The sequence below is a fragment of the Microtus ochrogaster genome, chromosome 7 (genome assembly GCF_000317375.1).
Source record: "Microtus ochrogaster isolate Prairie Vole_2 chromosome 7, MicOch1.0, whole genome shotgun sequence".
Lineage (NCBI taxonomy): Eukaryota > Metazoa > Chordata > Mammalia > Rodentia > Cricetidae > Microtus > Microtus ochrogaster.
In genome coordinates, this window is record NC_022014.1 from 49,078,125 (window position 1) to 49,101,915 (window position 23,791).

The 23,791-nt window shown below is 41.8% G+C and overlaps 1 protein-coding gene across 3 annotated transcripts in view; it reads left to right on the plus strand.

The window, feature by feature from the left end:
- Nucleotides 1-9,316: 9,316 nt before the first annotated feature.
- The window catches only part of Cnot6 (CCR4-NOT transcription complex subunit 6), a 46,572-nt gene continuing 32,097 nt past the window's right edge, over nt 9,317-23,791 (plus strand). For all 3 annotated transcript variants that reach the window (XM_005350168.3, XM_005350169.2, XM_013347428.2), the window contains exons 1-2: nt 9,317-9,575; nt 21,879-21,992. In XM_005350168.3, the coding sequence (XP_005350225.1) occupies nt 21,881-21,992 (112 nt within the window). In that variant the 5' untranslated portion in view covers nt 9,317-9,575; nt 21,879-21,880. The remainder of the gene's footprint in view (nt 9,576-21,878; nt 21,993-23,791) is intronic.

The following is a 23,791-nucleotide window of genomic DNA, read 5'->3' on the forward strand; positions in this document are numbered from 1 at the left end:
TGTTCCTCCAAATAGAAGTGGGAGTACTTCACTGATTTTTAGAGACCAGTTTGACTCGCACACAAATATAGCACAAGAAAGAAAACCACAATCTATATTGCTCCTAAGCTTATGCAAATACACGCATGAAAACATTGGCAGATTGACTCCAAGAACGTACAAAAGGAATGACATGCCCGGACTAACTGGGCTCCGTCCCAGTTACACAGGATGTTTCAGTATTTGAAAATCAACAAGGAAAGTATAACAACCTAAGCAGAAGAGGCATTTGGTTGAAGACACCATGTATTTGTGATAAAACATTCATGATAAGAACTCTGTGTTGGGGCTGGAGAGATGGCTCAGCGGTTGGGAGCACTGACTGCTCTTCCAGAGAACCTGAGTTCAATTCCCAGCACCCACAACTGATTGTAACTCCAGTTCTAGGGGATCCAACACCCTCATACAGGCAAACCAATGTACAGGAAATAAAAAGAAATAAATCTTTTTTTAAAAAAAAAAAAAAGAAGAGGCACTTCCTAAAACCTTGAGGGTACAATTCTCAATTTATTAAAAACAAAAACAAAACTCTGGTCTGTGAGTAGCTCACTTGGTTAGGTGCATGCTTAGTGTATTAGTTAGGGCTCTGTAGAGGAACTGATAGAATAAATGAATGAGTATATTAAAGATTTATTTAATTTTATGTGAATGAGTGCTTTGATTGAATGTATGTCTGTGTATTACATGTGTGCATGGTACCCAAGGAAGTCAGAAGAGGGGGGTTGGATCCTTCGGCACTGGAGTTGTGGGCAGTTTTGAGTCCGTGTGGATACTGGGAATTAAACCTGGATCCTCTGCAAGAATAAGTACTCTTAACTGCTGAGCCATCTTTTCAGTCCCAAATCAATCTCTCTCTTTCTCTATTATTAGAGTGGCTAACAAACCATGGTTCAGCCAGTCCACCAATAGTTGTCTCCTGACAGAAGGACCTACAATCTGGTAGTGGGTCAGTCTACAAGGCTAGATGTCTCAGCCGGCCTTTCAGTCTTCACTGGAATCCTGAAGTAGGTTTTACTACCAGCAAAGGAGTGCCTCAGCATCGGGTTAGATGGACTTGCCAGAGGAAGCGAGGGCAAGCAGGCAAAAAACAAAACTTCATTTTTTCATGCTCTTTTTAAAAGCTGCCACAAGAAGATGTCACCAAGATTTAGGGTGAATCTTCCTACTTCAAATGATCCAGATTTAGGGTGAGCCCATTTCAAATAATCCAATCAAGAAAATCCATGACAGGCATGCCCAGCTACTTGGGTTTTAGTTGGTTCCAGATGTGGTCAAGTTGACAATCAAGATTAGTCATCACGTTTAGCGTGCGTAAAGTTCTGAGCTTGAAACATGGAACCACATAAACCAGTGGTGCTGCATGCCTGTGCGCTGAGCACCCAGGAGGAGGAGTCAGGAGGATCAGGAGCTCAATGTCTCAGCCTGCGAGACTACTCAGTTGGCAAAGATACCTGTTGTTAAGCCTGATGATCTGAGTTCAATCCCTGGGTCCCAGATGATGGAAGAAGAGAACCAACTCCCTCAGGTCGTCCTCTGACCTCCACACATGCCCTGACACACACACACACACACACACACACCATAAATAAAAATGTGTGGTTAAAACTAATAACAAAAAGGAAGAGGGCTAGAGGGATGGTTCTGTGGTTAAGACCACGTATTGCTCCTTTGGATGACTCAAGTTTGGTTCCCAATACCCACGTTAGGTACAACTTACATCCACCTGTCACTCCAGCCCCTGGGGGAATCTGATGCCCCCTCCTGGATTCTGCAGGTACCCGAATTCATATATACAAACCTTCCTCTCTCATGAACATAATTTAAAATAAGATAAGCTAGGCATGGTGGTGCATTCCTTTAACCCCAGCCTACATAGCCAGTTCTGGCCAGCCAAGGCTATATAATGAGAACCAGCCTAAAACAAGATAACAATATAGATGTTCAAGATAATCTTTGGCTACACAGCAAGTCCACAGCTAGTCTTGGATACAGAAGACACCATCTTTAAAAAACAAAAAAGGCATGGGGGATTCTCAGTGTGTGAAGAACTTATTTCAAAAGCACAAGGATCTGAGTTTGAATCCCCAGAAGCCACATAAACACTCAATGCAGTAGTGTTCTTCTGTAATGCAAGTGTTCTTAATGCAAGATGGGAGAAGACAAGGGAATCGCCAAGGTGCTCATGAGCCAGCTCGTCCCGCAGACACAGTGGAGAATAACACAGATACTCTATCTCACACAAGGAAAGAACCAATACTAGATGTGTTCTCCAACCCCAGTAACATGCTATGGCAATCTCACACCCACATTCACACACACACAAACACATTCCTCACACACCACTACAGGTACACATGCAAAAATTAAAAAAAGAGTCTCTGGTAATAATGATTCATGCATGCACCCAGGTTGTCTGGAAGAACAATAAATACTCTTAACCGCTGGGCTATCTCTCCAGGCCCCAGTTGTACATTGAAATAGTGTAATCAGTAATAAGTAATTTGGTGAGCCTAATGCCTGATGTTTCACATCAGTAAATGAGTTAAAGCAATATCTCAAGTCATCTCTAGCGTAATCTTCTATGGGATGGAAATGCTTTACAACTGGAGAGAGGAGGTGGGTTTACAATATCACAAGTACACTAAATGCCACTAAATTATACATTCTAAAGTGGTTAACTTTTACACAGTAAGAATCTTACCTTAGTAAGGAAATTGATGAATTGAATTATTTGAGGAGAAAAATGAGCTTCTCCACAACTGGATAGAAAAGGAAAATACCTGTTTTGAATTTCCAGTGGTGATAGAGGTGCTGCTCACCTTCCTGTGCTTGCTACCTGTTCTTAGTTTCTGTTGTTGCTAACACTTCAGCTCACGGTTCCAGGTGATAGCCTGGTGATTGCAGGGAATTCACAGCAGCAGGAGCTTCAGATAGCTGGTCACACTGCACCCGCAATAAGAAGCAGAGAGCAGTAGATGAATGCATACTGCTGCCTAGTCTGCTTTCCCATCAACAGAGTCCAGGATCTATGTTAGGGGATGGTGCCACTCACAGAGAGCAGGCTTTCCCACTTCAGTTAACCTAGTCAGGATAATCTATGGGCCTGTCCAGATGCCCATATCTAGAGGGATTTTAAATTTGGTCATGCTGACAATGAACACCAACGTCACTCTGTTCTAATCTACTTTTCTTTTGCTAATATCATAAAACCACAGACTCATTAAGTTATAAAGGGGAAATGTTTATTTCAGGTCATGCTTTAGATCATTATGGAAGGACCATGTCTGATAATGGCCTTCTTGATGCCGGAGTCCAAAGACATCTCAGGTGTTACAGTTTGGAACCAAAAGCTCATGTGTTAAAAGACCTGGCCACCATCGGTGGTGCCAATGGGAGGTGGTGAAGACTTTAGGACAGTGGTTCTCAATATGTGGGTCACAACCCCTCTGAGGGTGCTGTGGGACAATGGTCTGTACCCTGTCACTTGTATTTTAAATAAATGCTGATTGGCCAGTAGCCAGGCAGGAAGTATAGGCAGGGCAACCAGACAGGAAATAGAGGTGGGGCGATGAGAACAGGAGAATTCTGGGAAGAGGGAAGTGTCAGTCTGCAGTTGTGACCAGCAGCGGAGAATGCAAGATGAAAATGCCTCGCTGAAAAGGGACCAAGCCATGTGGCTAACACAGACAAGAATTATGGGCTAATATAAGTGAAAAGAGTTAATAAGAAGCCTGAGCTAATAGGGCAATCAGTTTATGATTAATGTAGACCTCTGTGTGTTTTGTGGGGACTGAACGATTGTGGGACCCGGGGGATAGAAACCCCTGTCAACATGAGGGGTCGAGCAAACTTACAGGGGTTGAATATCAGATATCCTGCATATCAGATACTTATATTACAATTCATATACAGTAGCAAAATTGCAGTTATGAAGTAGCAATGAGATAATTTTATGGTTGGGGATCACCACAAAAGGAGGAACTGAATTTAAGAGTCACAGCATTAGGAGTGTCCATTGCTTTAGGAGGTAGAGCCTAGTAGGAGGAAGTTAGGCTATTGGAGGCATGCCCTTCAGAGGGATATTGCAACCCCTGTGCCTTCCTGTCTTTCTTTCTACTTTCACCCACCATGAGCTAAGTAGCTCTCGGCACTGTATGCTCCCACCACCAAGTACCTTCTGCTTGCCTCTGGCACAAAGGCAACAAGGGGAAGCAACATGAGCTGATGCCTCTAATAAACCTTTTTATAATTTGGTCTGCACAATGAGTTCCAGGCCATCTAGGGCTGCATAGTGAGCCCCTGTGTCAAAACAAACAAATACACAGATAGAAATAAAAATGAGTATTCCTCATAGAGACCTGCCATTTAATTGATTCCAGATCCAGTCAAATTGACAAGCAAAGCTAATCATCACAGGATGCAGGATCAGTTCTGAGAAACTTAACAGGCTTGCTATCTGCCAGCAACAAAGCCCTTCTCTCGGTGTTTAGGCCACTCTCTCTAGTAAACACACTTCGGACTCTCCAGTTCAGGCTCCTGCCATTACTCTACACTTCATGTCTCATAACAAGAATGTACCTGGAAGTGCTCCTCACCCAGGGGAGTATCTATGATGAATCGCTTGTAGGCGTTGGCATCTCACATTTGAGGTGGGAGGAATCGCCAGGCTTTTCCAGCATTGCCCAAACCAAACTCCAACCTCTGCCGTACACATCAGAGCTGACACCAAAGAACCTACCAGTTGCTAGGGCTAAAGCTCTGTAAGCCACACCTGACCACCCTCTACCTCTCCCCCACACCTCAAACCCTCAGACATTCCTGGGGGAACTATGGTAAATATGAGTCAGGGTGTGTGTTGCACGCAGGAGGAGATCAGAAAGATGATGGACGTCTTTGAGCTTGCACAGGAAGTGCTCTTACCCGCTGAACCATCTCCCCACCCAGCCTCCTCTGATAGAAATTTACAGGTTCACTCACCTGAAATGGTATCTGGTACTGAAATAAATTGGGCATATTATTTGGAATGTGATTGGCATACTTTTAAAACTTTTTTTTAAAGATATTCTCAGCACATATATTAAAGCTTAGGACATGAAACCTTTAGAAGGTAGGACACCTCAGTTTGACTTCTCATCTAAGTACTTTTGTCTGGGGATAAGCTTGAGGTTTATCAATAATTAATCCAAATGCTCAGCTTTTCAGGGTGTGGCTGAGGTGGGAACCAGGGTGAGATGTACTTTCTTCTTCATGCTTCTCTGGTTTTTTGTTTGTTTTGTTTGTTTGTTTGGTTGGTTGGTTTTTAAAGACAGGGTTTCTCTTTGTTTTTTTAAGATATGTTTCTCTAAGACGGTCCCAACTGTCCTAGAACTCACTTTGTAGACCAGACTGGCCTCGAACTCAGAGATCCACTTGCGTCTGCCTCTTGAGTGCAGGGATTAAAGGCGTGCGCCAACACAAACTGGATCTTTTTTGTTTTTTTAAGAGTTTTTCCCTCCCTCAAATTCACGACTAACAATTTTTATTATTTATTTCCAGTGAGGATCCAAGTCAGAGCCCTGTGCACAATGGGCAAGCGCCGCACCCCAGGGTGTCTTCCTAGTCCCTAATAATTTTTGTTTAGCAAAAATTTAATTCTTTGAAACTGTGACAGATATACAAAAAAGCAGAAACAAACCTGGTGCCTTGACCGTTTCTGGCGGGTCCTCTAAGGGGAGTCCTCAGGGAGCACGTTGAGCTCAGAATGAAAGTTTATAAGGCTTCCAGGTATCTTCTCACAATTCCACCTACTAGGAGTGAAGCCAGGACAAACTGGGCGTGCTGAGAAGAAGCTAGCAGGGCTCTGTGTGCAGGAGACCTGACAAAGAATAAACCTTAGGTTGCTGTGTCTTTCTGCTTCTCTTTCTCTCTTTCCCAACAACATCATCTCATCTCCATTTCCCCCTCTGCTTATTCTCTCCATCTGTTCCTTATATTCTTTCGTTGCGGGGGGGATATTTTTCAAGACAGGGTTTCTCTGTATAACAGTCCTGGCTGTCCTGGCACTCTCCCTGTAGACCAGGCTGGCCTTGAATTCACAGAGATCCGCCTGCCTCTGCCTCCCAAGTGCTGGGATTAAAGGTGTGCACCCACCACCACCTGGCTACGCTCCTTATATTCTTTAGGAGAGGTTGAATCCTGCTCAATTACATGGGATGGGGTGGGATGGGGTGGACTGTGACTTCTTTCTGGCCAGGGCACACTATGTTCCCCCTGAATCATGGTTTTTGGTTCAGAAATGGAAATGAAAGCTAGTTCAGGACAGACTCGTTTTCTTGCTGGTCTTATACCCTGTAGAAGATGGAAGCCAAGTAGAGCTTAGCAAGTCATCAGTCCTCACATCAGGTAACACCTAAAGGGTATATTTTCTCTGACCTTTAAAACTATTTGAGCCAACTATCTTAGTTACGGTTTTTATTTCTGTGAAGAGAAATCATGACCATGGTAACACTGATAAGGAAAGCATTTAACCAGATGGCTTACAGTTCAGAGGTTCAGTCCCTTATCATCACGGTTGGGACATGGCAGCATGCAGGTAGACATGGTGCTGGAGAAGGAGCTGAGAGTTCTACATCTTATGCAGGCATCAGGAAGTAGTCTGAGACACTGGGCGGTATCTTGAGCATATAAGAGACCTCAAAGTCCACCTCCACAATGACACACTTCCTCTACAAAGCCACACTTATAATACTGCCATTCCCTATGAGCTTATGGGGGCCAATTACATTCACACCACCACACCAACTACTTCTTCTTTTCCTTTCTTTTTTTCCCTAAAGCTGTTTGAACTTGATTTTGAATCAAATGAAGTCTAATACACTAGACCTAGAGACAATAAAGAACATGAAGAAGATCTATGGAGACCTGTAACTTTATAATATCAGATTCTAACTAAAGAAACTGTGACCCTGAGCCCAGAGAAATGGAGAAGGATGGCAAGGATATACAATACCCTTAGTACTACACAAGGAAAAAGAACTCAGGTTGTCAGTGACCATCCTTGGATACCAAGTCTCCAGCCCCTACAGAGGACATGTCAGACTTTCAGAGTTGACTAGCTAACCAGGGTCCATATTTCAGGATCACCAGTGTCTGGTGCAGCTTGGTTTTTCCTGTGCTTACCCACTAGAAGAATCATGAATCTTCCGTCACAAGCATTCTGGTTCTTTAGCAGTTCAGATTGTCAGGATCGGCTTCGATGGGCAGTTTTCATGGCAATTTTGTCACTGGAATCAGATTGGACAGTATCATGCATTTCTGGGGACCCCAGTATTTGCAGGGTGTGTGCCTCAATGGCGCTGAATACGTCCACCACTCCCTCTGTGTGCACACAGATATTTGTTCCTGTCCTCTTTAAAACCCACCCTGGGCTTATGACTGCTTGGTGGATAAATACAGAGGAAGAGACATACTTTAGGAGAGCTGAGCCCTTCTATTTCTTCCTCTTGGAGCCCTGAGTTGCCCTGTTAGTGACCCAGGATGACCTCAGCCGAGGAGAGCATCCACAAAGGAAGTACTGCCAACACAGAACAAGGAGCTTTATTAAGGAACATGGAGATGCCAGGGATCCAACATCCATCCACCTTTGCGAGGCATTGGCGTGAAAGACCACAAGTGAGACCAGCAGAACTGTCTAGCTAAGCATCTGATTCATGAACGCTAATAGAATTATTGCTTAATGAAGCCGAGGCTTTTGTTACACAACCAGACTTCTCCTCTGGGGGCATACAGTCACTCTCAAACAGGCAGTTCCCCTTGGGCCACTGAAGTACAACAGGAACCATCTCTAGGCGGGAGCACAGGTTGCCAGGGCACAGCAGTGGAATGGGAATGGCCCAGCAGGCTCAGTGGCCCCTCAGCCTCGTACCCTTTGTATAAGACAGGCACTGAACAACTTGAGAAGGTCAGGGCTCGGAGGTTATGGAGGAATATCTTCAGGTAGCTACTCTGCACCCGTCCTTACTAACTCCTCATGGATGATGGGCACCTGCATTGCATTAACTTTGTCTAGTGTCCCACAGCACTAGAGGCCTAGGCTCGCACTGCTATCCTGGCAAAGGGCAGGCAATGATCATCTCAAGGCAATGCTGGAGCCAAGCAAACACAAACTGTTTGTCTTGAACAGAATATCTGCTTCTGGGAAGGGCTTTTGTCCCTTAGTGCTTTGCCCTCCCAGCTCTCCTCAGCCTCAGGCAACAGGCACCCATTTCCCAGACTTCCTTGAGGGAAGTGCGTTTATTTCTTCCTTGTTAGTTCCTGGAAATCATTTCGCCTCACATCTTTTGGGCTGATTTGACACGAGGTAGAGCACACTATACCGTTTGTCAGCAGTGTATTTTGTTTGTCAAGATGTTACTCTTGCCCATACGCCATCACGCTGACTCAAGACAAGGTGGAGTCTGATTAATCCCTGTGCCCCAAATACCAGTTAACTATTATCCCCTGACGTAAACATCATTAATCAGCCCATTTCTTCCCCGGTTTACCTGCAACCACAGTTCGCCTAGGATAGATAGACTGTGTTAGCCTTTGAATGCGGCTTTGGTTCCTAACTTAAACTAGGATTCTATAAAAACAAAACAAAACAAACAAAAACTGCCTGCTGATTAATTTTTTTCTGCATAGTTAGGGCGGAAACAATTAGTCAACTATTCAAGATTGAACGTTTTTTTCTCTGGCCAGATCAAGATATTGGATAGGTTAAAAGTCTGTGAGAGCTTATCTGTGCTTCCAAGTGACTGACAGGCCAAAGAAAAGAAAAGAAAAGTGACTGAAGAGGAGGAAAAAACATCAAGGGAAAAGTGGAGATAAAGGTGAAAGAGATGAGAGCAGCTGAAAGGCGGAGGAAGAGGAGGAGACTGGAGGCGTGGAGAAGGCTAGGCGCAAAGAGAGCGGGAAGAGAGGACCGGAGGGCGGGCAGGAGCGCGCTGGGCCGGCTCATTGCTCCGCGACGCAGGGGGGAACGGAGACCGGGCTTGAGCGACGGCCCGCGAAGAGCCACCCCCCGCCCGAAGCGGAATGGTCGCGCCCAGCAGTATCAGCCAATGGGAAGCCAGGATGTTGGCGAGGCGGCGGTGAGCGGGGCGCTCGCTGGCTGGGGTGGGAGGGGGACGGCGGCCGCCGCCATGATGCTTGTTTGCTTTCAATGAAAACGAGGGGGGCGCGGAAGAGGAGGCGTCGGCGTCGGTGGCGGCGGCGTCGACGGCGCGGAGGCGAAGGCGGCGGCGGGCGCGGCGAAGAGGGCGAGGCCGGGGGCCGAGAGGGAGGCAGAGCGTAGCGGCGGCTCGTGGGGTCCGGGCGGCCGAGGCGGGCGGCTGAGGAGCGGCGCCTGAGGAGGGGGAAACAAAGAGCGGCGGCTGAGGCGGCTGAGGAGCGGCGGCGGCGGCGGCGCTGCAGCAGCGGGCGGGACTGGTATGGTGGTTTCACAGGGCAGACCCCGCTGCACTCACCGGGAGGAGGAGGCGGCGGCAGCGGCGGAGGAAGGCAGCGCGGCTCGAGAGGTGAGCGCGGCCGGCTTAGCCGAGTCCCGCCGAGGCTCTGTTGCCTGCGCTCTCTCCCATCCCCGGGGGGGGGGGGTTCGTGCCCTGGGGACCTCGAGAGCGCACTCACACACAACTTAGTGCTCGGAGTGACGTCTGTCGCTCCCCCTCCTTGACACCCAGCAGTCGCGATCCCGTCGGTGCCCGGGCCGCGCCCCCGCGCGGAGTCCCGGGGGCTCGGTCGGTGGGGGGGGTGTTGATTGACGGCAGGGCGACGGCGTCCGGAGGGGCGGTGGCGTGAGCCCCAGCTTCTCGGACCCCCGGTTCTGGTAACGCGCGCCCGGAGACGAGCTGGTGTCCCGGGACTCGGGGCGAAGATCGGTGGCAACTTTGGTGAAGTGGCCGTGTGGGGTAGCGCTCTGTGCGGCGTGGAACTTGGCACTCCGTGGACAAACTTATAGCGCTCACCGTTCTCCCCCACCCCCACCCCCACCCCCCGAGTGTTGGAAAGTCAGTTTAAGGCTGATATTTCTTGTTAGTGTGGAGCAGATTACGTGGCCAAAGAAGTAATTCTCATATGTCGAGATTATCAGGACTTGGCGTACTAATTCCTCGAAGAAAATTTCCATGGTTTAACCAAAGATAAACTAGCCTTTTCATATTTCAGCAACAATGGTTATTTTCTTTGGTAACCCCCGCTTTGACTCTTTCTATTGACATGATCTTTTAGAGGCTGTTCCGAAGCAACTGTAATCTTTGCTTTTAACTGCAAGTGACCAAATTGCGAGCGTTGTCTTGTTACCGAGTTGAAATAGTCTGCTCGAATTTGAGTTCAGGCAGACCTGTTTTGCGGGTAGACTGCCTGTGTTTGGGATTTTTCCCTTGGGAGAAGAGCGGGACTATACATTAAGCGAAAACCAATTCGCTCTGTAATAGAACCACTTCCCACACTTGCCTGGCCTTCTCCACCGTTCCACAGCAGCTCTGTAGGCTAGCCAAAAGGTTGTGAAAGCATAGTTTGCTGTTTGTAATTGCTTTTGAATTTGATGCTTTCTAGAATAAATTTTAGAGTTAAAATTACATGGAGCTTGTGGTCTAGTTTAATTCTCTTAAGATGCCACAAGGAAACTGAACCCTAGAAAGAATACGGTGATTCAACCAAGATATTAGTTATGAGGATAAACATCAGGCTTTGTGTGTTCATGAAGACATGTTAAGTGTGACATAGTTGTTAAGTATTAGTTTTTAGAGAAGGAAGTGTTTTAACCAATAGTTATTATTTAAGGTAGATAGATCATTGTGGCTGTTTCTCACTAGGTGGAAGGTGCTTGCTAACCTGGACAAAAAGTAAGTGACAAAAAGACATTTTCTTGTGTGACTGGTGATATCTCCTTGGAAGTCAGTACTTGTGTAACTTAAATGTGTCTGGTTGCTGGGAATTTTCAGGGTTTTTTTTTGTTGTTGTTTTTGATTGAATAGAGGTTGGAGTACAGAACTTGGTTCTGACTACAAATAAAAACTATACATGCAGTTTTAACTAGTATTTTGGTTGATGTTTCGACATCCCACTGTACCCATGTTGACTTAAAAAAAAAAGTCAGGACTCTAAGTCCCTGCTGTCCTGACACTTAGAAATCCTCCTGTCTGCCTCTGGAGGGCTAGGATTAAAGGTGTGCAGCTCTTTGACTAAGTTTTTCTTATAGTGCAGTCCAGGAAGGTTTTATATATATATAAGGTACTGGAATAAATGTTTGAGGTAGCTTATGGTTGTGTTCTTTGGTCCTTGTGTGGTGAGAGCGCAGTATCTTCAATACATTTGCAGCCCTCTGCTATGTGCGAGATCCACTGGTTAGGAAGCTCTGGCTTAAATCTTCTGTCACTTCGAGAATGCCCACATATATTCACTTATCTGGTTTGAATTTTTTGAAACCTTATAGCTTCTGCAAAATCTTTTGTTGATTTACATTTCTCCTTAATTGTACCCATTATCAGGCTATGGATGTAGCCATGTTACAATGAAATATGATTAATAAACACTACTTGTAAGTTAAGTGCTGACTAAACCCAAGTATAATCTGACTATATATGCATAGCATATGTGCATTTGAGCACAGTGGAATGCAGTGGAGTTTGGTGTTTGAATAAGTAATTAAAGAAGAAAAGAATATTACTTGAATCTAAGATGGAGGCTGGTTCAGGCTGCCTTCATTTTACCCTCTGGGCTTTACTTTTATTTTGTCCATTTATATTTTTCTGTTAAGCTGCACATGAAGGAGTTGCATATGATGGTCCTGAGGTAGATGATGAGAATTCAGAGGTGACTGAATTCAGTTTCTGCCTTCCTGTCCTGCGTAGGAGTAATGGGTGCACAAAGTGCTTCAAGGAACAGAAGAATGATTAAACTTACGGAGGGTGTGGTGCCAGTTTAAAAAAAGTAACACTGACTAGAAGCTTGCCAGGTTGGAGATGGGGATCATTCTAAACAAAGGGAACAGTGAGTGTACTCAGGTATCAGGTTTGAGGGTAAGGCCAGTGGTAAGGTGTTACTGAACAGTGGAGTGACTTGAGAGCAGCTTTACAAAGGTATGTCTAGCCTGGATTGTGAAGGGCTATGCTTGCTAAGCTAAAAATTTGTTCCTTTCTCCTGTAGCAAAGGAGGGTCTAATTTTTTTTTTTTTTTAAGCTAGGGACAGAGTGATTTAAAGGTCACTGGGCATCAGTGTGGGGAATAGAGGCTGCAAGTAAAATTCAAATCATACTTGAAATAATACTGAATTAGTAACTAAGTGTGTTTTTTGACTTAGATGTGGTGTCTATGGCTCCTTTTGTAATGGGCTTGAAGACTGCCCAATTGCTCTACAATAAAGGGCCTTGTAAAATCAGAATGGCAGTGTTTTGGAAAACGTTGAAAAATAGTCAAAATTGTGAAAGCCCTAAAGTGGTACACAGGAAACTTCAGGTTTGTCAACTTTGCTTCTTAGAGGCTCAGGCAGGCTAGAGAACTTAAATGGAACAGACAACCCTGTGCTCAACTGTGGAAAATCAAAACAATCAAGCTGTTGTTAGGATAAAATAAGTATTTGTGAATTTTTTGGGGAAAGACAAGAGTTTTTCTTAAAATTCCTGAAAGTAGAATATTGAGACTGAAGCCTTAGACTTTCGTTTTTTTTTTGGGGGGGGGGGTTGGTTTGGTTATTCTAGAGAGTTTCCAGGCTGGCCTTGAACTCAGAGACCCACCTGCCTCTGCCTCCTGAGTGCTGGGCTCTAAGATATGTGCCACCATTGCCCAGTTATAGAACTCTTAATAAAGCTGTTGTTACAGGTTTTGTATGGAAATCACAGAACTTGGGAGGAAGTGGAATTGAGGTATAAAACCCAAAACATTAAAAAAACAGGAACATGATAAGACTGGTATAGGAATGATAGGATAAAAGGGTAGATTATTGAATCTACTTTTAAACTAAAAAGCAACTATTAATCTCATATTTTACATTGGTATGAATTTTTGTATATTAATAGAAATTTAAGGTTATTTTTGTTATGCTGTATATATGTTTCTACTCTTGTTTAAGGTATTGTACTCTACAGCTCATTTAAAAATGTGATGTATAGTTCTAGTTCTTAAAAGCTTTATTACAAACTATTTAGGATAATTAAGAAATACAGGTTAGCAGTTAGTCATCAAATTTGTAGTCATGTTAGATATGTTTTTAAGGTCAAACATATTTTAGATAGGCAGGTGGTCTTTAAATTCTTGAGAGACCTACAGAATATGACATTTAAGATTTTTTAATAACATAAGGCTTTTTATAACAGTGAGACATGTCTGTTCCTGATAACACCAGTCCACTTCAAAAAAGAACGGTGGGCATCAAAAAACCTCTATATGGAGTTTGCTTTCATTTGTGGCAAAGTTAGCCACTGGGCAAAGAAACTGCATTTGCCTTGACTACTGACAGTATGCTGTCCAAATTTGGACAAACGAGACATAAAGGCAACTGCCATACTTTGCTATGACAAGGTGAGACAGTTCTTCAAAATTCCTGCATCATAGAAGAGTCTGTCAGATATTTTAGGCCTGCAGGCTGAAGATGGGTACCCCAAGGTTGCAGAGGAACCCTGGGGTGACTGTCCAGGTAGCCAACCTCCTGTTTACCCAGGTAATATTATATCCTTCTTGGATCTTTGATGGGGTTGAAGACTGGATAGTTATAGTAACAGTTTTCCTTAGTCATAATAGAAAGTAATAAATTAGGTACAAAATTTTGGACTCATCAAGAGAGGATAGCCTAATGGAATAGTTTCTCTGAATTTGCAAAATACAAATGGACTGGACATTGTGAATGTAATTCTTACCTGATGATTGTTACTGTATATAGTTTTACTGTGTTAGAATTAAAACCCTTTCCATTTTATTTAGACAAAAGGGAAATATTGCAGAATATTTGTTTACACTGTGTGAAGATTGTGTCATTGTGATTAGTTTAATAAAGAGCTAAATGGCCAATAGCTAGGCAGGAGAAAATAGGCAGAGAGAGGAACTCAGGATGAATCTAGACTCAGGGAGAGACACCAGCAAGACCCTGAAGTACAGAGTAGAAGTAACCAAGCCATAAAGCACAACATAGATTAATAAAAGCAGGTTAACTTAAGTTATAAGAGCTAGTTGGGGAAAAGCCTAAGCTAAGCTGAGCTTTCATAATAAGTCTCCGTGTTGTTGCTGGTGGCCCAAAGGAAAGTCGGACTGCAATGGTAGCATTTTTTTTCATGTTAAATGATTAAGAAGTAGATAAATATTATAATAACTGGTATTTAAAAGCCACCTGGTTTGTTTGAGTGCCTGTACATCCACAGAATTGCTGCTTGTAAGTTACTCTGAATTACTAGGAGAGTTACCTAAAGCCTGAAAAGCTGTGACACCAGAATGAATAGGTGTACAAGCACAGGGAGGAGCCAGCTTGCTAGTTAGTCTTGCATATTTTTGTACAGCTCAGTTTCACCCGGGGTGGTTTTCAGTCTTTGTCTAGTGAGGTTTTTTTGTTTGTTTTTATTCAACAGATAAAATAGCACATAAACAAGCGAGAAATTTGCAGTGTGCTCAGATTGTTCAGTATTAAGTCAGTCATGTTGGAATAAGTTCACATTTTTCCAAATAAGTGTTATATATTTGAAAGTAGTATTATTCATTTCAAAGTGGGTTTTTACTAGTGCAGAGAGAAAGAAAAATGAAAATAAATGTATGAGGTTATATGATAATTAAAAGTATATAAAACAGTTTGTGTGTCCTTAGGAAGACACACAAATCTAATTTTGCCTGGGAACTTGGAAGGAGTTACTTCAGAGATCTTTGGGCTGCAGTTAGAAGATGAGTAAGGGTGATCAGGTTAAATAGGATATTTCAGAGAAAGCATCAACATGTCCACAACTTGGACTATGCAGCATAGGTTGCCAGAATAAGAGCTAGGAGTAGAAGCCAGTAACAGCCTAGGCTGCTTTTCTTAGTGTTAGAACATCTTCCTGTATATGGGGGGAACCCACTGATTTGGGGTGGAGATATGTCGCATGTGACCTACTTAGGAAGTAGGTAGTAAAAATAGATTGGATGAAAAGGGTCAGGATATTGGGATTAGAGAGTTCATTTAGGTCTTAATGAGAGGATATGAGCATCAGCATAGAGGATAGAAAAGCTAGCATACTCTATAATAATTTTGAAAGTACTAGACTTAGTGATAGATAAGCAGTGAGCTGTGGTTCAGAAATTAACTTTACTGGAAAAAGGTTTTGTCTCAGGTTCAGTGAGAGTCAAATAAAATGTTGTTTGGGGGCAGTCACCAAAGATGATACCTAGAATGGATGAAGGTAGGAGGAGAGTAGACCAAAGAAATAAATCTGAGGCTGTACAAATGACTCAGATAACAGCTGAAGGGCTTAAGGCAGAGTTGATGAGAAATTTGTTAGAATTGGAGTCTGAAATACTCACTTTTGTCTTAGAAAACTTTTAGTGTTCCACTGAGTACAACTCCTGCATGTGGTTTCTTATCTGTTAAGTATGTGATGGAAATTTGCCCAGAAAGAACAAATGTGATACTCTTTTTTTTCCTCCCAAGGCTGTCTCAGCTTCCTGGTTCTTTTGCCTCTACCTCTCTAGTGCTGGGGATACAGGCTTTCAGCACTACATGGGGCAGTATGATGACTTTGAGAATCTAGGTGATTTAGGTTTAAAGTGAGAGTAAAAGTGCATAACTAAGTTGAGGTTATAAAGTAAGTTAGGACTGTCTTCTAAGACAGCATCTTAATTTATAGAATACAAGGTAAATGTTTTTTCTTTTTTTACTCTCATACAGTATATCCCTACTGCAGCCTTTCCTCCCTTCACTACTCTCAGTTGTCTCCCCGTCCCTCACCTCCCTTCTCCCCTGGGGTCCACTGCTCCTCAGAAAAGAGCAGGCCATCTAGAGACATTAACTGAACATGGCATAACAAGATGCAATAAGACTAGGCACACCCTCGTATCAAGGTTGGATGAAGCAGCCTAGGAGGAGGAAAGGGTTCTAAGAGCAGGCAAAAGAGTCAGATAACTCCACTTGCAGGAGTTCCACAAAAAGCCCAAGCTAAACAAACACAGCATGTATGCAGAGGACCTAGTGCAGACCCATGCAGGCTCCGTGGTTGCTGCTTCAGTCTCTGTTAGCCCCTATGAGCCCTGCTTAATTGATTTGTGAACCATGTTCTCTTGGTGTCCTAAACCCCACTGGCTCCTACAATCCTTCCTCACCCTCTTCTCCTGGGTTCCCTGAGTTCCACCTATCATTTGGGTATGGGTCTCAACATCTGCTAGAGGAATCCTCTCTGATGACGATTGGGCTAGGTACCAATCTGGTCTTCTAGCAGGCATGGTCCGTGGACAAGATAAATAGTTTAAGGCATGTGGTAGGCCTGATGTCATGCCATAATTTTAGTGCAGAATTCCATATTATTTCCATCTTAAAAAATAGTATTTGCCAAATTCTTGCATTTTTGTGACATTTTAAAATTGTTTATGTGTCTTAGGAGAAACAATACAACAAATTAGTCTTCATTTTTACCTAAAAATTCTTAAATGTACCTATGAGTGAATTATCTCTTTGTATTATATTCCAAAAGAAATTAATTTGGGTTGTAGGGTTTATAGCTTCAGAGTAGTGGCTTGGTGACTTTTTGTAATAATGAAAAGTGGGAAGTTTTCTTTTGATAAACAGTAATTTACTTTATTTCTATCCTGCACTATCAGTGTTTTGGGTTGGTTATATAGTTCAGTGGTAGAGTGCTTGCATAGCATGCACAAGACTTAGGTTCCATTCCGCAGCACTGTTATTGTCTCCCATAAAAATTACTATTTCCCTACTTCTCCCATTGAAAGTCTAGTTTAGGACTCAATTCTGTTCATCTATATTGAAATTTGTAAACTACTATTGAGTTCTCTTCCTACTGTAAGATAAAAGGCTATATGTAGTACATTTGGTATAGGATTATTGAAAACATGAGTTATTGTATTCTATTGTCTTATGACACTATTAATTTCCTGATGGTCTTTGGAAGATGAATAAATCTTGAGACTGTTCATTGTGGTGGACTTCTTTAATCTCAGCATTTGGGAGGCAGAGTCAAATGGATTTCTGAGAGCTCAAGGCAATCTGGTCTGCATATTGAAGGTCCAGGCCAGCTAGGGCTATATAGTGAGAATCTGCCTACAAACAAATAGGGCTGGAGAGCACTTGCTGTTCTTAGAGAGGACTAGGGTTTGGTTCCTAGCATCCATATAGTAGCTCACAACTATCTATAGCTCCAGTTTGAGGGGATCCAGCACCTCCTTTTCTCTGTAGGCACTTTTGTATACACATAAAATGAAAACGAATCCTTAGGAATGTTTTTTGAAGGGCATTCAATAGAACTTTATTATTTAGTTTTGTCTAATCTTGTTTGGTGAGTGTATTCATGCTTCTATGTTGTGGGAAAACAGTTTGTGGTCCACCAGTTAGCCTTAAAGATAATAGCCTAGAGTTTCAGTGTGCAGATGAAAGAACTAATATTTTGGAGGTAAAAGTAGAGCATATCTGAAGCATGTTATTTTGTTTGCTGGCTCTGTCAAAAAGTTAAAAAAAAAAAGTATTGGGACAGACGTGGGAAAGATAGGGTAGCATACATCTTTAATCCCAGCACTTAAGAGGCAAAGACAGGCCGATCTCTGAGTTGGAGGACAGCCAGGGCTACACAGAGAAATCTAGTCTCAAAAAACCACCACCACCACAAACGGGGGGGGGGGGGGATTCTGAATGATAACCTGTGGAGTTTGAGTTTATTTTTTATGAGATATAGAAATTTAGTTTTTTCTTTTTTTCAGTGCACAAGGTAGAATCCATAGCTTTGCATATGCTAAGTAGGTACTCTACCATAGAGCTACATTTCCATTCCAACAGATCAGAAAAAGGAGTAGAGAAGGTGTGGTAGATTCTTAATTTAAAGCTCACATAGGAACAGAAGTTAACTCTAGTTAAGCTTTGCCATTTTAGAGTCAGAAGTATGTGTGATGAAGGATGGCTCTTTAATGTAGTATAATTAGATAGAACTCAGCTGTAGGAAGAATGATTGAGTAGTTTATAGGCCACTCATAATTCATATCATCTAGAAGAAATAAAGCAATAAAAATAAATGGCTAGAGTATGATTATATTGCTGTAACATTTTTGTTTTTCTTTGTGGGTTAAAGCTTTCTCATTTATTTTTCATTTCTAGTACCTGACTCTGCTTGACACTAAAAATTCTCAGCAGATATTTCATGGATGGATGGATGGTTGTATATAGAACTTTCATTTAAGAAAGCTTAGTTTATCTGTATCAAATTGTTTTTGGACTTTTGTAAAAGGGCCACAGGGAAAAAATAAATCTTACTGCTCTTGAGGTATCATCTGGCCAAATCCTTTCCTTTTCAATCAAGGTAAACATTCATAGTTTATCACATTACATCCCCTGAAGCCTAGTTCTCTGCTGTTATGATTGACAAGGAAGTGGGTAACAGTTTATTTCTCTGCTGAACATTTTTCTAGTTTGTGCTCTAAAAGTAGCCCGTGGTGTTATTATCTTAGCATCTTTTTAGTGCTAATGGTTTTAACCTAGCTTATATTCCTTGCCTAAATAATGTTCATTAGGAGTTATAAAATTGCTATATCTTGTACATTATAGAATTGACTTTTAATTCTTTATTTGATTTATTAGCTGTTTTGTCTATCCGAAGCAGGGTTTTCTATGTTACCTTGGCTATTTAATTTAATATATATGGGTGTTTTGCCTTAATATATGTCTCTGCACCACTTGTGTGTCTGGTGGCCTCAAGAGGCCAGAAGGGGCCGTTAAATTTGCTGCAACAGGAGTTACAGACAGTTGCTAGTCACCATCAGGGTACTGGGAATTGAGCCCTGGTCCTCTGAAAGAACAGATGGGGATCTTAAACTTTGAACCATCTCTTTACTAGCCACAAAATCAGGCTCTGTTGCCATTCTTTTGTAAAGTAGTGTAAGTCCTTTAGCTGAGGTTTGATTCCTCTGAATGCCCTTCATTTCTGAAAGGATAACTACATAAGCTTTTCTCTCTCTCTTTTTAAATTACTGTTTTTATTGAGCTATATATTTTTCTCTGCTCTCCTCCCTTCTTCCCCATTCTCCTTCTACCGTCTTCCATGATTCCCGTCCTCCCAATTTACTCAGAAGATCTTGTTTTATCTACTTCCCGTGTAGATTAGATCCATGTCTCTCTTAGGGTCCTCTTTGTTTAGGTTCTCTGGGATTGTGAATTGTAGGCTGGTTTTTCTTTGCTTTATGTGTAAAAGCCACTTATGAGTGCATACATATTATATTTGTCTTTCTGGGTCTAGGTTACCTCACTCAATATGTTGTTTTCTAGATCCACCCATTTGTCCACAGATTTCAAGGTGTTAATATTATTATTTTTTTCCATCGTGTAGTACTCCATTGTGTAAAATGTACCACATTTTCTTTATCCATTCTTCTGTTGAGGGGCATTTAGGTTGTTTCTAGGTTCTGGCTATTGCAAATAATGCTGTTACAAACATAGTTGGCCATTCTTACAGGTGTAAGATGGAATCTCAGAGTGGTTTTGATTTGAATGTCTCTGATGGCTGAGGATGTTAAACATTTTCTTAAGTGTCTTTTAGCCTTTCAGATTTATCTGTTGCGAGTTCTCTGTTCAGGTCTGTACCCCATTTTAAGAAAGCGTATTCAACAAATAGTGCAGGCATAACTGGATATCAACATGTAGAAAAATGAAAATAGATCCATATCTTTTGCCATGCACAAAACTCAAGTCCGAATAAATCAAAGACCTCAACGTAAATCTAACCACACTGAACCTCATAGAAGAGAAAGTGGGAAGTAAGTACACTTGAACGCATTGGCACAGGAGACCACTTCCTAAATATAACTCCAGTAGCATAGACACTGAGAGCAACAATTAATAAATGGGACCTTCTGAAACTGAGGAGCTTCAGTAAAGCAAAGGACAGGCATGGTCAACAGGACAAAATGACAGCCCCAGAATGGGAAAAGATCTTTACCAACCCCACATCGGACAAGGGGCTGATCTCCAAAATATACAAAGAACCCAAGAAACTAGTCATCAAAAGAACAAATAATCCAATAAGCCTTTCTCTTTAGGTTATCAGCTCTCTGGTTTTTCTACATCAAAGTGACTAGTTTGCATACTGGTCTCTGCTACTTGCTCTCTTCTGCTCTCTCCTTCTTCTTGATTTGATGGTTATTGTAGTAGTATCTGTTATTATTTCATCTTCTACATTACGCTTTTCTGTAGGACGTGTAGCATCATATTAATCCCTCTTATTTTAGCATTCTTTCTTTGAGGTACTCATATTTTATTGATTGTGCTTTAGTCTATTATAATTGTGATTTTTTTTTTTTACTAAATTATCACTATGATCAGTGAAATAGTTCCTTTAGATTTTGCTTTTTGGCACTGAAAGATATACTAGATTTATGTTTATTTTTTGTATCATATTTACAACTATCTTTTGTTGTTGGTAGTTTCTTTTTCTGAAGTTTCATTTTTCTCTGGTCATTATTACTTCAAAAATAATAAGTGGAAAATTACTGAAGTAAGCATAAACTCATAAGTTTTAGATCACAAGCCATTTCAATAGCATGCTTAATACTGTGCTTTCCCACACCCAAGAAATGAATTATGCAGCCAGGCGGTGGTGGCGTGCACCTTTAATCCCAGCACTCAAAAAGGAGAGGGGGGGGGGAATCATGCATGCCTTTATCCCATAAATTCATATTGTATATATTACAAGCCCCTTAATCATTTGCTCTGGCATATTAGATGAACTATGATAGTACCACAGTAACTAGTGTTTAAGTAATTCTTATTTTACTCGGTGTCCCAAGACACTAGATACTAGCAATTTGGTGGATACACTGAAGAGAAGTGTAAGCGGCTTATCTAGAGTATAGAAGTTTGCCCCATATATATGATAGTGGAGCTTATTCTAAGATTCTCAGTGGATGCCTAAGACTCTAATGATACCAAATCCTGTGTATATTGTATGATTACTCTTCATACACATTTATGTTTAATTTCTAAATCTTAAGCATGATGGATTAATAACAGATTAATGAACTTGCTTTTCTTAAGTTGAGAACTTTTATAAGTCAAAGAAAACAGTGTGGACATACTGTGTAAAAGCATGATTCCTTGGGTCCCACATGGTAGAAGGAGAGAGTGTTTTCTGCAGATTTCCCTTTGACCTCTACATGTACGGCACCTGCAGTTTATATTGATTCAGTTGTAGTTACTCATGTGATGTTTACATTTTCTTATTTTTGGCCAATGGAACCTTTTTCAAGCTAACAGTATGTTTTCTTCAACTATCTCATCTTTATTATCTTTCTGGATTTAATCAGCTGTATCCTGGCTCTAAAAAATCGCTATTTCTAGCCTGGCGGTGGTAGTGCATGCCTTTAACCTCAGTACTTAGGAGGCAGAGGCAGGTGTATTTCTTTGAGTTCAAAGCCAGCCTGGTCTATAAGAGCTAGTTCTAGGATAGGCTCCAAAACTACAGAGAAACCGTGTCTCGAAAAACAAAAAACAAACAAAAAAATTGCCATTTCTACATGGAACTCTTAGTTCCTTTTGGTAACAAATTGTATTTAATGAATGATCCTAATATGGTGTCTGCTTTTTAAAAAAAAATGATACTTTTATTTATTTGGTTCTTCAGTATGTACTGATCCGTTTCTTTTCTTCATTTTTTTAACAGGCATGCCCAAAGAAAAATACGAGCCCCCTGACCCTCGGAGGATGTACACAATTATGTCCTCTGAGGAAGCAGCAAATGGAAAGAAATCACATTGGGCAGAGCTTGAAATAAGTGGTAAGACATGGAAACATGGATTTATGTATAGAAATTAAAAATTTGGTGGAAAGTTAGGTTTTCTAATACTAATATATAAAAACAACACATATTTGAATCAGAATTTAAATCTCATTGACTGCCCATTACTTACTTCTACTTGTGTATGCTCTTCCTCTCACTTCTTTAAGATGTCATGAACTCTAAGGATAGGGACTGTAGATTTTAGGGTTTTTATTAATATGTTCATTTTGTTGTTTTGGTATGTAAGAGGTAAGCTTGTATTTGGAAGCAGTCTAGTTGAAGTCTTAATGTTGAGACTATTTTCATAGAGATGATTTAGCTTAAGTTTTCTCTTTTTCTTTTTCAAGACAGGGTTTGCATAGTGAAAATGAAGCTCAGTATGTTCTTCGTTTTGAGTATTTTCTACAGATGGGCGCATGGGTCCAGAGTCTAGAACAGACCTGAGGTTTAAGCTTTTGGACAGGATTTAAGGTGCATTTTCATAGGTGTCATCATGTAGATGGTGCAGTACCTTTGCTTTAGGAGCAATGTTAAGACCTGAAAGCTTTCCTATTGCTGTTTCTTGGCCAAAGCCATTAATTCTTTGAGGATTGCAGTATGGATTCTTTTCTATAATTTTTTTCATTAGCTGAAATATATTTATAAAAAGTGACATTCTTCTGTTTATCTTTTATTGCCTGATTGTCCTAGTTAGGGTTTTTATTGCGTGAAGAGACACCATGACCACAACAGCTCTTATAAAGGAAAATATTTAGTCGAGGTTTAGTCTACACTCAGGTAGACATAGTGCTGGAGAGGTTCCTGAGAGTTCTATATCCAGGCTGTTGTAGGAGCTGCGGGCCTCTTCCCACAGCCCGGCTCCTGGTTGCCTGGCTAGCTTATGCCCCGAAATAACAACACACAAATTGTATTCTTTTAAACACTGCCTGGCCCATTTCTATTAATGTGTGTAGCACCGAGGTGCGCTTACCGGGAAGATTCTAGCCTATGTCCATCCTGGGTCGGAGCGTCATCGTGTCTCGTGTCTGCTCCAGAGAGGAGAGCTATTGAGTCTGAGCTCACTTCCTCTTCCTCCCAGCATTCTGTTCTGTTTACTCCACCCACCTATGTTCTAACCTATAAAATGGGCCAAGGCAGTTTCTTTACTAGCCAATGACCTTCCTCCATCATTTCCCCTTTTTCTGTTTAAAGAAAAAGAGGAAGGCTTTAACTTTAACATAGAAAAATTACATATAACAAAACAGTTATAAAGCAAGAATTACAGTTACAATATTTACATCTACTTTATCTTTTATCAAAACTAAGGAAAACTATAACTATCTATATATTCTTTAACTCCATCAAAGACTCCAGAAGGATATATTATTACCTAATTAAACAAGAAATAAGCAACTTTCAAAACTCTAGAAATGACAGAGACATCTTGCTGCCTGGACAGTCACCCAAAGTTCCTCTATACCGTTGGGGCATCCATCTTCGGCCTACAGGCCCATAGTATCCAGCTTACTTTTTCCATGGAGCAGGAAATTTCAAAGGCAGTTCAGTCACTATCTGCTGTGTCCTGCAGAATGTCTCGCAGGCTCTTTCATGAATCAGGAACCCCGAAAGACCATCTCACCTTTAGGCAAGTTCAGTAGTCCTCTCTCTGTGGGTTCTCTGTGTCCAGTTTATGCAATAGTCCAGGCAAGAACAGTTTCTTGCCCAAATGGCTATCAAACTCCATAAGGATCCTCTTCGATGCCCATCTTTTTCTTGAAGTAGATTGGTGCTGCCAGGAGCAGAGTGTCTCATTGTCA